Raw genomic sequence first — 16993 nt, forward strand, 5'->3', positions numbered from 1 at the left:
ACTGCTCACATCTGAGTCTTGTACACGGGCAAATAGTTTCCTCTTTCGTCCTGGTACAGGTGAATATGAACGAGCCGGCCTAGCACCAGAGGTGGATGGTTGTGGGTCATCTGGGTTTTCATCACTAATTATGTTATCCTGGGTAATTTTCTCGGTCACACCCGCTTCAAAACCATGGAATTCACTTTCACTGACACTATCATCACTGTTTGAGCTATCACTTGGGAACAAAAGACCTCCAATCCGCCGAGGAGTGAGGAACTTCTTACCGCGAGGCATGATGAAAATGGACTACCAAGATGGCGTTCCCACAATGCACCGCTGAGTCCCAGATTTTTTTCACAGGGTGCACACCGACCACTGAGACCCATTCTCTCTCGTGTAGGCCTACCAGCCCTCTCCCGCTCGATTTGAAGCCGCTAGAATTTATGCGTATAGATACGTCAAACACGGTATCTCCCATGACGTACATATACGACCGCGACAGTCAAAGGGTTAAGAGAGACATCTGCAGTTCTGTTACCAAACTGAATGTAGTAGGTTTTGTCAATGTTTAGAGTAAGTTTGTTGGTCCTCATCCAGGTTGATATTTTCTGTAATTCGGTATTTACAGTATTGGCTAGCATGACTGGGCTCGGGTGAGAGTAGACGTATGTAGTGTCATCTGCAAATAGTGTGGGTTTGAGTAGTTGCGATGCATTTGGTAGGTCATTTATGTATATGAGAAAGAGAAGAGGGCCTAGGACACTTCCCTGTGGGACACCAACTGTAATTGGCTGTGCAGAAGAGTTTGCCCCATTTGTGTACACATATTGGCTTCTGTTGCTGAGGTATGACTTTAGGTAGTTGAGGGAGTGCCCTCTTATACCATAGTGTGACAATTTTATGTGGAGCAAGTCGTGGTCAACTGTATCAAAAGCTTTACGTCAATGAAGATCCCCAGTGGGACTTCTTTTTTCTCTATTGCTGTATAAATATGTTCTAGCATGTGGATAATAGCATCATTAGTATTTTTATTAGGCCTGAACCCAAATTGACAGGGGTTGAGCATGTTGTGGGAGATGAGGTAGGAATAGATACGCTTATGGATTAATTTTTCAAAGATTTTAGAGAGAGAGTGTAAGTTGGATATTGGCCTATAGTTATTCAAGTCTGTGTGGTCTCCTCCTTTATGAATCGGGGTGACCCTTGCTATTTTGAGAACTGTAGGAAAGGTAGAGGATTCAATGGATTTGTTAAAGAGTTTTGCAGTGATTGGTGATAGCACCTGTGACACTTTTTTGTACATAATGGGTGGTAAGGTATTTAAATCTCCTGTCTTGTTTTTTAGTTTGTTGATAATAAGGGAGACTTCAGTTGGGTTAGACAGAGCTAGGAACAGTGTGTTGGGGTAGTTGCCAGTGAGGTAGTCATTGGGTGGGGTATCTGAGCTTGGGATTTTATTGGCAAGGTTTTTTTCCTATAGTGGAGAAGAAATCATTGAGTCTGTTTGCTGTTTCAGTAGGTGGGAACTGGGGTTCATCTGGTTTTGTTAATTCAATTTCGCTATTTCGTGTTATCTTTTTTGTTCCTAGTATTTCTGATAGGGTTTTCTAGGTCTTTTTTTATGTCACCTCGTAAGTTGGATAATCTGTTCTCACAAAATTTTGTAGCTAGTGGAAGATGTAAATAGGAACTGTGAATAGTAATAAAAAATTTTAAAACCCCTATTTATGTATGTATGTTGCAATAAAAAATGCTGTTATTTTTTTTTTTAATGTGGTGGCCATCTTCCCACCAAGGCAGGGTGGCCCAAGAAAGAAACACCTTCACTATCATTCATACTATCACTATCTTACCAGAGGTGTGCAGATACAACAGTTGAGATGTCCTTCTAAACAATGTTTGAAGGTAACCATCAACAAGATGCTCATGACACTGTATTCCCACCTTTAGAACTCAAGTTCATCTAACCAGTTTCCCTGAATCTCTTCACAAAATATTACCCTGCTCACATTCCAACAACTCGTCAAGTCCCAGAAACCATTTGTTTCCACTTACTCCTGTCTAATATGCTCACACATGCCTGCTGTATGAGCAAGCCCCTTGCACACAAAACCTCCTTTACCCCCGTCCCTCCATCCTTTCCTAGGATAACCTAGGAAAGGATGGATGGCTGTCTTCTACCAAGGCAAGGCGACCCCTTTCCCTAAAAACACACACACAAAAAAGAAACATTTAATTTTATTCATTCAGTTGCTGTCTTGCCAGAAGTGGGCTGACATCATAATTCAGATGAACCACTGACTGCAGCATCACCACCCCTTCCTTCAGAGTGCACTGTACTGTCTTTCCCATCTCCAGAACTTGAGTCTGGCTGACAGGTTTTCCTGATTCTCTTCCTAAGTGTTACCTTATTTGCACTCCAACAACACATTCCTTAAAACCACTTTCCTCCATTCATCCCTTTCTAACATGCTGCACAAGCCTGCTGGATGATAAAACCTCTAAAACTCGAAGCTTCCTTTATCCCCACCTCCCCCAGGGATGACCCCAACCCCTTCTCTCTTTGTCATCCTATCCCTCTCCATCCTCTCTACAAGCCCAAATTACCTCAGCAACCTCTCCTAACACCTTTGTATTATACTCTTGGTGACCTCACACTGTTTTTCAGTTTCTAAACTCTGCATAATATTCACATTACACACTTCTCTCATATATTATCTCCACTGCCTCCAGTTCCTCAGTGTTCAAAGCTCATGCCTTACCCATAGAAGAAGTTTTGGTATCACTATACTTTGGTACTTTTTTATTTTCCTCCATAAACATTTTTTTTATATAGATGCCTGACCTCACTACCTACCTTTTTTCTCATCTATTCTGTTATTCACATTGTTTTTCATAGAACTATCTGCTGACATGTCCACTCCAATATATTGGAACACATTATCTCCCTTTAATCTGATAGTATAAGATTACCTAGACTTTTTGTTACTCTTTTCTATGTTAACTTTTTACTTTTCTACTTTTACAGTCCATCCCAAATTTGTCCACCATCCTTTGCAATTTGTCTTCAGAATCCCCCAAAAGATGTCATCAGCAAAGGGCAACTATGACAACTCCCACTTTGTATCAGATCCATCGTCTTTTAATTCCACACCTTTTTCCAACACCCCAGCATTCACTTACTTTGATATCCCAGGTGTAAATATCGTAAACAGTAATGGTGACATTATGCATCCCTGTTTAAGTCGTACTTTCATTGAGAAATAGTTCCTCTTCTTCCTGCATACTCTGACCTGAGCCTCACTATCTGCATACTTTTTTTTTTAATACTTTTATTAACCTACCACCTATTCCATACGTATATACCATTGCTTCTCAGTCCATCCAATCATATGCCTTTTTCAAATCCATAAATGCAACTAACATTTCTTTACCTTTATCTAAGTACTGCTCACTTATATGCCTTAATGTTAACACTTGTTTTACATATCCCCTTCCTTTCCTCACTCCTTTCTGCTCCTCTGCAGTTCTACTTTGTCTTATCCATGGCTCTTTCAGTAATAATTCTACCAGACACATTGCCTGATATAGTTTAGTATGTGATGTCACAGGTTGAGCATCTGGCATGATGATGATTAATAATTGATGTACAAATTTAATTCCGATGTAAAAGTTTATTAATGTTGGTAGAATTACCGACAATACATTAGGTAAAAGGACACAGGTGCAACTAATCTGACATTTTATTCTGGCAACGTTTCACTCTCCAGGAGTTTTGTCAAGCCTTAACAGCTTGTCAAAGCTCCTGGAGAGCAAACCGTTGCCACAATAAAATGTCAAATTAGTTGCACTTAACTGATGTAAGAAGTCTGAAGCATTGATAAATTCATTTCTGTTTGTAATATGTGTTTGCAGTCTAAAATATAATGTTCAGGTGTGTCTCTGGCTCTATTCACACTTTACATTTCATGTGCCTGACATCTCCAGACAAACTGAACTGCCATACTTACGGTTATTATATTTGGGGGAAGCACTAAACCCATAAGAGTTAAACAGCACCTGACAAATGGGAAGCTCTTGGGTTCAATCCAAGAAAAGCAAGGATAGGTCCAGTTCATTGGATCAAGAGCTCCTCATCAGTATCAAGAGGGGTTTAGTAGTTAGCTACTGTGCAACCAATTTGTTATGGGAGTTATTAACCACATAAATACTTGATCAGAGAGTTGACCAGAGAGTTACGACCTCAGCCAGAGGGTTATTGTGATCTTTTATTCACTAGCATATGAGGGGAAACTGAGGAACCTTATTCAGGCATTGGAAGAGAATCTCATGATGACACTCAAAATTACGGATATGAATGGATAAGTTGAGGCATTCTTCTGTAATCTCTAGTTGAAAAAAATAATAGTGTGCTGTAGTTAGTAATTTTTCAAGATTATCCTAAACTAAGGAGTGAGATGAGGGAACTTAGAGAGATGGTGATTAATTTGAGAGGTGAGGTGTTCAAGAACATAGAGCAAGTGGTATAATATATGTTGGATGAGAATCACATGGAACCAACTGACCATGAAATGCTGGGATGATGGAGTCCTAATAAGATTAAAATGGATGAGGAAAAAGCACATCACTTCACTCTATAAATCATATGAAAGAATCCTCTATATTTCTAAGCATATCATGAAAGCATATCACAACATGCATAGATGCATCAACCTGAAGTCATGTTTTGGAAACTGTGTTTTACCATATTGTCAGTTTTACAAATCCATGGAGATCACTGCAAAGCACATACACCTTACAGATTACTCTTCCCAAACAAACATGACTATCAGCACTTGAAGACATTCCAGTAATATTACATATAAACCATAACCTTCACAAGGGCCCAGTACTAACTTTATCTTCCCCCACCCTCTACAAGATACTCGACTTCAGGAACTTAGGGCGGCCAGAATGTGAGGTAAGGAATATTTATCTTAAAATTTACTCTTGTAAAATAATTTTTTGCACGTGTCAGAATCCTGGGGCCTAACTCTATTTTTTCCCTGTGTCTTATTTTTTTACATCAAGGTTAGTGGCACATATTCTTCCTTATAGGAATCAGTCCCTGCTTGACAACATCTTGCACATTTGTGATCAGTTTAGAAATTCCTGATCACTTAAGAACAAATTTATGCTGCACATCCGGAATTACTAGTAGAAATGGAATCATAGCATAAAAAACAAATGTGTGATAAACCTATGTTATGAGTCTGTGTACTTTAAGAATTTTTTTGGCAGTCAGTTTTGCTTGGAGCAAGCATACAGAACCAGCACACATGCAAGTGCTTCCAACATCGAAGAAATAAAGGTATGAGAGTCCCCTGGGCGTCAGCGACCATACAGCACTGAAATTGTGGTACTAAATATAGAGGGAAAATTGGCAAGTTAGAGGATGCAAGAAGTGAGACTATGAGAGAGGGAACATTGCAGGAATGAGGGAAATTTTGAATACAGTGCAGTGGGAAAGTGAACTGGAATGAAAGTCAGTGGATGAGATGGAGTATGTAGTTGGGAAATTCCAGGAGACAGAGGGAAAACTTCATACTAGATGAAGAATGGGAAATTGAAAAGACAAAGCATGCTCTGGGTTCAACCAAAGATAGAGAGAGGCAAAAAACAGAGAAGCACAAGAGCATAGAAAAACTAGGAAGCAAAAGGCAGAGGAGAAGAGACAAGTGAGCAGATTAGCCAGAAATGAATATGCAAGGGTAAGGAGAAAAGCTGAGTGACATATTGAGATCAACATAGCAACCATGGCTGAGTCTGAACCAAAACTGCTTCACAGCCACATCAGAAGAAAAAGACGATAAAAGATCAGGTAATTTGATTAACTCTTTCAGGGTCGACAGGCCCTCTCAGAGATTTGTTCTCAGGGTCGCCCAAATTAAAAAAAAAAAAAATTATTTTGTCTTGTGAAAAGATAGAGAATCTTTTCCCGATCATAATGACACCAAAAGTATGAAATTTGATGGAAAACTTACAGAATTATGCTCTCGCAAAGTTAGCGGTCTCGACGATGTTTATGCATCTGCGATTTTGCCCACTTTGAGCCCTATTTTCGGCCAATTCCACTGTACTAATCAACAAAAATCATAACTATTTTGCTAGAACTCCATTTTTTTCTATTGAATGAGTACAAGAAACCACCCATTTACCAATTTCAACTATCCAATACAGTGGTCAGAATTTAGCACTTTTGCCAATTTCACACAAATTTCAAAAGACGCCAATTTCCAATTAGGGTCCAGAATAAACAAGAAAGACTTCCTGGCACTAAAATGACATTTCCTCTGTTCATTAGTCACGTCCCAACGCCTCTCTTACATTCTTTTGCTTTCCACTTTGAATTTTTATTCTCACAAAAAATATAAGATTTACTGTTATGCAGACAGCTGCATTAGTGTAAAAAATGGTATGAATATTATCAGTGCACTTGTGAAAGAATATTAGACTCGCCAGTTGACGTGTATTGGACGCTTAGCATGATTTGTTTACTTTTGAACTTCAATTCAAATTCAAATTCAAAGTTTATTCTCTATAAAGATTACAATGTTGAATTTACAGAATTTGGTTGTTGTGTGGTTTACATGTAGTTAAATAATGATTACAGAGTGTACCACTAGAACGCCTAGCATGGCTAGGCATTTCGGGCAGACTTAGTTTAATTCTTTATTTTAAAATATTACAAATTATGAGGTAAGTTGGTATTATGGCTAAGTGACTAAATACTAGTTTGTGAGTTTAGCAATGTGAATGCTTTTGTTTTGGCACAGTACATAGTTTCAGTATTGGAGTATCATAGGATTCATTATTTTAAGATTGAGATTAATATTTCTGTTTATGGTCAAATGGGTGAGTGAAAGTGTGAACCACCAGGTGGTATTCGTGTAGTTAGTTGATGGGGTGTATCAGGGAGATAAGATGTTTTCTAATGGTAGTTTTGAAGGTGATGAATGTATCTGCAGTTCTAGAGTTCTCAGGTAGGGTGTTCCAGATTTTAGGGCCTTTGACATACATTGAATTTTTGTAAAGGTTTAGTCGGACACGGGGAATGTCGTAGAGATGTTTGTGTCTGGTGTTATGCCTGTGGGTTCTGTCACAACTATCAAGAAAGCATTTTAGGTCAAGGTTGATATTGGAGTTTAAGGTCCTGTAGATGTAGATTGCACAGTAGTAAGTGTGGATGTACTGAACAGGGAGTAAATTTAGATCTATGAAGAGTGGGGGGGGGGGGGTGTTGCCAGGGATGGGATTTAGTGATTATTCTTACTGCAGCTTTTTGTTGGGTTATTATTGGCTTTAGGTGTGTTGCTGCAGTTGATCCCCAAGCACAAATAGCATAGGTGAGGTATGGATAAATAAGTGAGTGGTATAGTGTGAGAAGGGCATTTTGCGGCACGTAGTATCATATCTTGGAGAGGATCCCAACTGTTTTGGATACTTTTTTGGTTATGTGTTGGATATGGGTGCTGAAATTCAGGTTGTTGTCAAGGTATAGGCCTAGGAATTTGCCCTCATTATGTCTGGTAATTAGAGTGTTGTCGATCTTAATGTTAATTTGTGCATCTCCTGCTCTGCTACCAAACATAATATAGTAGGTTTTGTCAGTGTTAAGCGTAAGTTTATTGGCTGTCATCCAAGTCGATATTTTGATCAGCTCCTCGTTAACAATGGTGTTGAGGGTGGCAAGATTAGGGTGAGAGATGACTCAAGTCGTGTCGTCAGCGAAGAGAATGGGTTTCAGGTGTTGGGATACGTTTGGAAGATCATTGATGTATATGAGGAAGAGCAGGGGACCGAGGACACTTCCCTGCGGAACTCCAGTATCAAGTGGCCGTGTTGTTGATGCTGTGTCTTTAATGGTAACATACTGATACCTATTAGTAAGGTAAGATTTGAAATAAGCAAGCGCATGGCCTCTTATTCCATAATGGTCAAGTTTGTGGAGTAGGATGTCGTGGTCTACTGTGTCAAAAGCTTTTCTTAGGTCAGTAAAAATTCCTAGTGGATATTCCTTATTTTCCAATGCTGTGTAAAGCAGATCTAGCATTTTTATGATTGCATCATTAGTGCTTTTATTTTTCCTAAATCCAAATTGGCAGGGGTTGAGTATGTTTTGTGCTGTTATAAATGAATATAGTCTCTTGTGCACGAGTTTCTCAAAGATTTTGGATAGCAATGGTAAGTTTGATATTGGCCTAAAGTTGTTTAAGTCTGTAGGGTCACCACCTTTATGTATTGGTGTAACCCTTGCCATCTTGAGTAGTTTCGGGAAGGTGCTAGTTTCTAGTGACTTGTTAAAAAGTAATGAAATAGCATGCGAAAGGATATGGGCCGCTCGCTTGTACAGTAATGGTGGGACATTAGACAGATTCCCTGAGTTGTTTTTAAGTGATTTTATAATCTTGGTGACTTCCGAGGGCTCAGTTGGTGCAAGATAGAAGGAATTTGGGAAATTCCCATCTAGGTAGTCCCCGGCATGGGCACTGGTATGTGGGATTTTATTGGCGAGATTAGATCCTATGGTTGAGAAGAAGTTGTTTATCTTGTTAGCTGTGTCAGTGGGATGTAGTGGTGTTTCATTAGGTTTAGTTAGGACAATATTCTTGGTTTTTTTCAGTTTGTGGGTCCCTAGAATCTGAGAGAGTGTTTTCCAGGTCTTTTTTATATCTCCTCTAGTGTCTGTGAATCTACTGGAGTAGTATAGTTGTTTGGCTTTCTTTATTACTTTGGTGAGAACTGATGAATAGTGTTTAAGAATTTTTTTTTTTTTTCAACAAGTCGGCCGTCTCCCACCGAGGCAGGGTGACCCAAAAAAGAAAGAAAATCCCCAAAAAGAAAATACTTTCATCATCATTCAACACTTTCACCACACTCGCACATTATCACTGTTTTTGCAGAGGTGCTCAGAATACAACAGTCTAGAAGCATACACATATAAAGATACACAACATATCCCTCCAAACTGCCAATATCCCAAACCCCTCCTTTAAAGTGCAGGCATTGTACTTCCCATTTCCAGGACTCAAGTCCGACTATATGAAAATAACCGGTTTCCCTGAATCCCTTCACTAAATATTACCCTGCTCACACTCCAACAGATCGTCAGGTCCCAAGTACCATTTGTCTCCATTCACTCCTATCTAACACGCTCATGCACGCTTGCTGGAAGTCCAAGCCCCTTACCCACAAAACCTCCTTTACCCCCTCTCTCCAACCCTTTCGAGGACGACCCCTACCCCGCCTTCCTTCCCCTATAGATTTATATGCTTTCCATGTCATTCTACTTTGATCCATTCTCTCTAAATGACCAAACCACCTCAACAACCCCTCTTCTGCCCTCTGACTAATACTTTTATTAACTCCACACCTTCTCCTAATTTCCACACTCCGAATTTTCTGCATAATATTTACACCACACATTGCCCTGAAACAGGACATCTCCACTGCCTCCAACCGTCTCCTCGCTGCTGCATTTACCACCCAAGCTTCACACCCATATAAGAGTGTTGGTACTACTATACTTTCATACATTCCCTTCTTTGCCTCCATAGATAACGTTTTTTGACTCCACATATACCTCAACGCACCACTCACCTTTTTTCCCTCATCAATTCTATGATTAACCTCATCCTTTATAAATCCATCCGCCGACACGTCAACTCCCAAGTATCTGAAAACATTCACTTCTTCCATACTCCTCCTCCCCAATTTGATATCCAATTTTTCTTTATCTAAATCATTTGACACCCTCATCACCTTACTCTTTTCTATGTTCACTTTCAACTTTCTACCTTTACACACATTCCCAAACTCATCCACTAACCTTTGTAATTTTTCTTTAGAATCTCCCATAAGCACAGTATCATCAGCAAAAAGTAACTGTGTCAATTCCCATTTTGAATTTGATTCCCCATAATTTAATCCCACCCCTCTCCCAAACACCCTAGCATTTACTTCCTTTACAACCCCATCTATAAATATATTAAACAACCATGGTGACATTACACATCCCTGTCTAAGACCTACTTTTACCGGGAAGTAGTCTCCCTCTCTTCTACACACCCTAACCTGAGCCTCACTATCCTCATAAAAACTCTTTACAGCATTTAATAACTTACCACCTATTCCATATACTTGCAACATCTGCGACATTGCTCCTCTATCCACTCTATCATATGCCTTTTCTAAATCCATAAATGCAATAAAAACTTCCCTATCTTTATCTAAATACTGTTCACATATATGCTTCAATGTAAACACCTGATCTACACATCCCCTACCCACTCTAAAACCTCCTTGCTCATCCGCAATCCTACATTCTGTCTTACCTCTAATTCTTTCAATTATAACCCTACCGTACACTTTTCCTGGTATACTCAGTAAGCTTATTCCTCTATAATTTTTACAGTCTCTTTTGTCCCCTTTCCTTTTATATAAAGGGACTATACATGCTCTCTGCCAATCCCTAGGTACCTTCCCCTCTTTCATACATTTATTAAACAAAAGTACCAACCACTCCAACACTATATCCCCCCCTGCTTTTAACATTTCTGTCATGATCCCATCAGTTCCAGCTGCTTTACCCCCTTTCATTTTACGTAATGCCTCACGTACCTCCCCCACACTTACATTCTGCTCTTCTTCACTCCTAAAAGATGGTATACCTCCCTGACCAGTGCATGAAATTACTGCCTCCCTTTCTTTCTTAACATTTAAAAGTTCCTCAAAATATTCTCGCCATCTACCCAATACCTCCATCTCCCCATCTACTAACTCCCCTACTCTGTTTTTAACTGACAAATCCATATTTTCCCTAGGCTTTCTTAACTTGTTTAACTCACTCCAAAATTTTTTCTTATTTTCATTAAAATTTCTTGACAGTGCCTCCCACTCTATCATCTGCTCTCCTTTTGCACTCTCTCACCACTCTCTTTACCTTTCTTTTACTCTCCATATACTCTGCTCTTCTTATAACACTTCTGCTTTGCAAAAACCTCTCATAAGCTACCTTTTTCTCTTTTATCTTTGTGTATTAAGCCCTGTCTATATTGCTTTTCATATTGGTGTTTCTTGTCAATGGATTTCAGAATGGTGCTGGTTAGCCATGGGCAACCAAGCCGTTTGTTTGTGATCTGTTTCGTTTTTATAGGACAATGTTTGTTGTATAGTCTAAGTAATTTGTTAAGAAAAATGTCTGTCCAGTCATCAATACCATTGGCCTTGGAGAATTCTGTAGGCCAGTCAACAATCTCTAGGTCAGTTGTGAACTTCCTTATTGAGGCCTCGTCATGGAGTCTAAATGAGACTTTGTTGTATTCAAGTGGTGGTTTACTAATGTTTGTCAGGAGGAAGGTAGGGTAGTGGTCTGTAGTGCTATCTGTGATTATCCCTGATTTAAGGGGGGCTAGTATATTGGTCCATATGTGGTCTATTATGGTTGCACTTGTCTCAGTGAGCCTGGTTGGTTTAGTTATTGTTGGTATGAGAAGTGTGTTGTTCATATTGTTGATGAAATCAGTTACAGGCTGATCATCTAGTAAGCCAAGGTTGATGTTGAAGTCTCCAGCTAAGAGAAGGTGGTGCTTATTCATTTGTCTGTTTGTTATTAGTGACTTTAATTTTTCACTGAAATCTGAAATTTGGGATGTTTGTGTGAGGTATCCGGTAAATGGGACCGATTGTTATAGGTGTCTTAAGGTTTTTTACAGTAAAATTAGCAAAAATGTATTCCCCATATTCATCACTAAAGCAAGTGGTGCTAATACAAGATAATTGGTTAGAGTAATAGATTGCAATACCACCCCCAACTTGGTTTGGTCTGCAGTTGTGAATTGCTGTGTATCCTGGTAGAGGGTATATATCTATTGTGTCCTGCTTAAGCCAGGTCTCAGTAAGAATAATGCAGGAGAAGGGTGTCTTTAGTGATTCAAGGAGTGCCAGGAGGTCATCATAGTGTTTGCTTAAGGACCTGATGTTGTAGTTAAGTACTGATAGACTTTTAGAATTGTTTAGGATAGTGCTGGCTTGTGATGCTGTGTAATAAAGGCAGTTACTTTCCAATAGGTTTTGATTGGGTGTCAGATTATGGAGGTTTAGATCAGGGTCAACGTGATCAATCATCTTCTAGGTTTAAATTATGGTTATTTATATCCTGAGTTATGTGTTGAGTTCTAGTACTGATATCTGTAGTGGTGGGAAGTTTGGATAAGTATATAGCTAGAGTATTTTGGTCATATAGAGTATAGTCACTACTACACATAATGAAGTTGATGTTGTCTATGTGTTGTGCTGGAATGAACTAAAGTACAACTAGGTATAAACTAGTAATATAAAAATACAAATTTAAAATAGAACAAGACTCTCACTTGTAATTGCACTAAGGTCTAATATAATGACTTTTGTGGAGTCTATGTTTTGAGCTAGAATGAGCTATAGTACAACTAGATTTAATCTAATAATATAAAAATACAAATTAAAAATAGCACCAGTCTCTCACTAGTAATTGCACTATGGTCTAATATAATGAATTTGGTATTGACTATAGTACAACTGAGTTTAATCTAATAATATAAAAAAGGCACAAGACTCTCAATTGTAATTGCACTAAGGTCTTATATAAGTTGTTTACAAGACTTAGAGTATAACTAGATTTAAACTGACAGGATAAAATACACAAGTTAAGGTAGCAAAAGAATAATAATAAAAAAAATGATAAAAATAAAAATGGCAATGATTTGGTTATAATATGCTAGTAAGATGGTAGACAGGATAATAAAAAAGTTGTAGTTGAAAATACTAGTTTAAAAAAGTATAGAATAAAATGGTCAATAAAAGAAGTTTACAATAAGTTTGATCAATATAGTTTAAAGCAAAATTGGGCAATAATAGGGATTTTAGAATAGAATTGGGCAATTGAGTATTTCTTAAAGTGAGGTAGAATTATTGAGGACAAGTTATGGCTAGTTTATAATAAAATAAGATGGAACAGTGATGCGGTAAGTTGTAAAAAAAGGAGATAGATTCTGTAGATATTAAACAAATTAAGACTATGAGGTAGAATGGTCGTTGAATACAACAATGACAATCAAAAGTAGTTGGGGTATTAGAATTTTAGGGGGGCACAAATTTATGACAATATAACACTAACTGTGGACTGTGGGTATTATCTGCACTTTACTCTGATTCTGTTAGTCCAGCCTCACTTAGGAATGTTTTAAGGTCATGTTCTGTAGAGATGAAGTATCTCTTCCCAGTGGGCTGTTTCCTAACTGCGATTTTTCCATCCCTCACAAAGCACTGGTGGATTTTTTGGGCATAGCGTAATTTTCTTAGCTGATAAAATCGAACATTTCTGCTACTTTGAGCTCAATTTCAAGGTACTTTTCATTGTAAAATCAGTCAAAATCATCTCAATTTCTGTAATATGTCTTCTATTCTATAGAATGAGACCAAGAAAACTAGAATACAACAATAAATACCATACGAAAATACAGTGCAAAGTCGCTGTTTTAATCCAAAAACATGGTAAAAGTTTTTTTTTTACTCATTACGTACTGTGTGCTGCAAGATTTTTTTTATACTGCTCACACTGACCACATAGACCCATTCTTTTATATGTAGGCCTACCAGCTTTCTCTCACTCGATTTGAGGGCGCTAGAATTTAGGCGTACTAGTATGTCAAAAACCCTGGTGCGTAAGCCGTACTAGTACAGCCGAAACCCTGAAAGGGTTAAAGAAGGAAGGAGAACTCCCAAAAAATGTGAAGTGCTGAACAAATGGTTGAAAGGTCTTCTCAGTAGAAATGGGCATTGCCAAAAAGCCTATGGGAAAAGTATACCAGTAGATACTGGACACCATACACACAACAAGGGAAGAGGCAAAAAAGTTTAGGTGGAGCTGGATATGTCAAAGGCAGTGGGACCTGATAAGGTGTCACTGTGGATTCTACAAAAAGGAACAGAAGCACTGTCCAGACCATTAGCTGTGGTCTACATCAAGTCATTGTACCCAGAACAGTTGCCAAAGATCTGGAAAATAGCAAATATAATACCTGTATTTAAGAAAAGAGATAGGCAGAAGGTATTTAAGTACAAGCCAGTTTTGCTAACATGTATACAATGCAAGGGAATGGAAAAGATAATCATATGGAGAGTCCTGGGAGAGAAATGGTTTCATAAACTTTTACCAGCTCAGGTTCATAGATGGGAAGTATTGTCTTAATAACCTTTTGAAATTCTGTGACACAGCAAAGACAACAGAAGGAGAGGGGAAAGAACAATTGCATTTTCTTAATGTTCCCTACTTGAGACTGCGGCAATAACTTAAGAAGCAGGCAGGAATAACTGGGAATGTACTCTGGTGGATAAAGTGTACTTTATGGGAAGGAAGCAAAGAATGATTGTCTGGGAAGAGATGTCAGAATGGGGAAGATTAGCTAGTTTTGCAGGGAAAAGTATTAGGACAAGTATTATTTCTGGTTTATGTAAATGACATTCAAGATGGAATTGATTTAGTTTTTTTTTTTTTTTAATATGTCGGCTGTTTCCCACCAAGGCAAGGTGACCCCCCCAAAAAAAAGAAAAAAATTTCATCATTCAACACTTTCACCATCACTCGTACATAATCGCTGTTTTTGCAGAGGCGCTCAGATACGACAGCTTAGATGTCCCTTCAAACTGTCAGTATCCCAACCCCCTCCTTTAGGGAGGATAAAGCAAAATAGGAGGATGACTTGGAGGGTATATAAATCTGTAGTGGAGGGAAGGAGGGGTAGGGGTTGTCCTAGGAAAGGATAGAGAGAGGGGCTAAAGGAGGTTTTGTGTGCCAGGGGTTTGGAGATCCAGCAGGCATGTGTGAGCATGTTAAATAGTGAGTGGAGGCAAATGGTTTTTGGGACCTAACGAGATGTTAGAGTGTGAGTAAGGTAGCATTTTATGAAAGGATTCAAAGAAGCCAGTTAGCCAGATTTGAGTCCTGGAGGCAGGAAGTACAGTGCCTGCACTCTGAAGGTTGGGTTGGGATATTTGCTGTTTGGAGGACATGTGAACTGTCATATCTTGCAAGACAGTGATAGTGTGAATGATGATGAAAGTGTTTATTTTTTGGGTCACCCTGCCTCTTGGGAGACAGCCTGCGTGTTAAACAAAAAAAATCCCTGTTTGCTTATGACGTAAAATTAAGAATACAAGCAGATGAAGATGGGGGAAAATGCTCCAAAGGGATCTGAATAAAATGCAAAGATTGGTCAAATAAGTGGTTGCTTGAATTCAGCCCCCAGTAACTGCAAGGTCATGAAGATTGGGGAAGGAGCAAAAAGACTGGAAATGGGGCACAGACTAGGGAGACAGAGGCTGCAGACCTCATTCAAAGAGGATGACTTGGGGGTGAGCATATTGCCCAGTACAACACCAGCAGCTCACATCAGCTGAATAATGTCTGTAATCGATGCTTGTCTAGCAAATCTAAGAGTAACCAACAGGAATCTCAGCAAAGACTCGTTCGGGCAATTTATACAACATTCATTGGGTTCATCTTGGAGTATACAGCACCAGTATGGAACCCACATCTGAAAAAAAGCATGTCAAGAAACTGAAGAAAGTGCAGAAGTTAGAAAGAAATCTTGTTCCTGAGCTAAGGGGCATGAGCTACAAGGAGAGGCTAATGGCATTGACTTAATTAACAACATTGGAGGACAGAAAAAAAACAGGGGAGGCATAACATACAAAATACTAAGGGGAATTGATAATATAGAGATGATGAGCTGTTGGAGAGGTGAGAAGTGAGAACTCGAGCCACACAGGGATGTTAGGAAGTATTTCTTCAGTCTCATTGTGGTTGGAAAATGGAATGATCTTGTTAAGGAAAATATTGGTGCCTGGGTATGACCTTATGAGACTGACAAAACAGGTCATTCGTTTATAGTTGGGTAATACAGATCCTCCCCTACTTCCAAGTTTCATTCTGACCAACCTGTCGGATCTCAAAATGGACAGATGTGGGAATTATGTCAGCGTGGCATGTAGAAGTTGTATACCTGTACAACTTTCTTTTAATCTAGTAAGTTTGTCATGATTATATCATGTTTTTTTTATCAACCTGCTTTGTTATCTTAAGTTTCATTACTCAAACTGATGTTTCTTATTTGTAGGTATCATTCATATGCTTCACAAATGAAAATGCTGTTGAGAATGTAGCCTAGGCTAGGCCTATCAGTTTTCTTGTTACTCAATATTTCAACATTGTCTTTTGCCTTCTTAGTCTTTTTATGATTTTAACCAACACAGTACAGTGAGTATATTTACCATTCTTTATTTTCTATTTTATAATTGAAAATACCATTCTTTAGTTTTTGCGTATTCTATCATTTTCAAGTATGTTGTGGTAATAAAAAGCATGTAGGTAGTAGGTTGGTAGACATCAACCACCCAGGGTGGTATTACTGTCCTGCCAAGTGAGTGTAAAATGAAAGCCTGTAATTGTTTTACATGATGGTAGGATTGCTGGAGTTTTTTGTCTGTCTCATAAATATGCAAGATTACAGGTATGTCTTGCTACTTCTACTTACACTTAGGCCACACTACACATATGTATACACATTTATTTATGCACACTCATCTGGGTTTTCTTTGATTTTATCTTAATAGTTCTTGTTCTTATTACTTTTCCTTTTAAATCCATGGGGAAGTGGAATAAGAATCTTTCCTCCTTAAGCCATGTGTGTTGTAAAAGTCAACTAAAATGCCGGGAACAATGGGCTAGTAACCCTTTTTCCTGTGATGATTACTAAAAAGAATGAGAAGAAAATTGTCAAAGTGGCATGTCTGAATGTGCGTGGATGTGTGGGAATGATAAGAAAGAGATGATTGTGGATGTTATGAATGAGAAGAAGCTGGATATCCTGGCTTTCAATGAAGCAAAGCTAAAGGGGGTGGGAGAGTTTCAGTGGAGAGAAATAAATGGGAT

At 38.6% G+C, this 16993-nt stretch overlaps 1 protein-coding gene across 9 annotated transcripts in view; it reads left to right on the top strand.

The window, feature by feature from the left end:
* Positions 1-16993, top strand: part of LOC128684403 (uncharacterized) — a 251874-nt gene that overhangs the window by 93550 nt on the left and 141331 nt on the right. For 7 of the 9 annotated variants that reach the window (XR_011393207.1, XM_070094513.1, XM_070094539.1 and 4 more), the window contains one exon: positions 4907-4945. The exons of the other annotated variants lie outside the window; for them this stretch is intronic. Coding sequence is in view for 6 of the 7 variants with exons in the window: in XM_070094513.1 (XP_069950614.1) it covers positions 4907-4945 (39 nt within the window). In the remaining variant the exon portion in view is untranslated. The remainder of the gene's footprint in view (positions 1-4906; positions 4946-16993) is intronic. 9 annotated transcript variants of the gene reach the window in all.

This window comes from Cherax quadricarinatus, chromosome 4 (assembly GCF_038502225.1).
Source record: "Cherax quadricarinatus isolate ZL_2023a chromosome 4, ASM3850222v1, whole genome shotgun sequence".
Lineage (NCBI taxonomy): Eukaryota > Metazoa > Arthropoda > Malacostraca > Decapoda > Parastacidae > Cherax > Cherax quadricarinatus.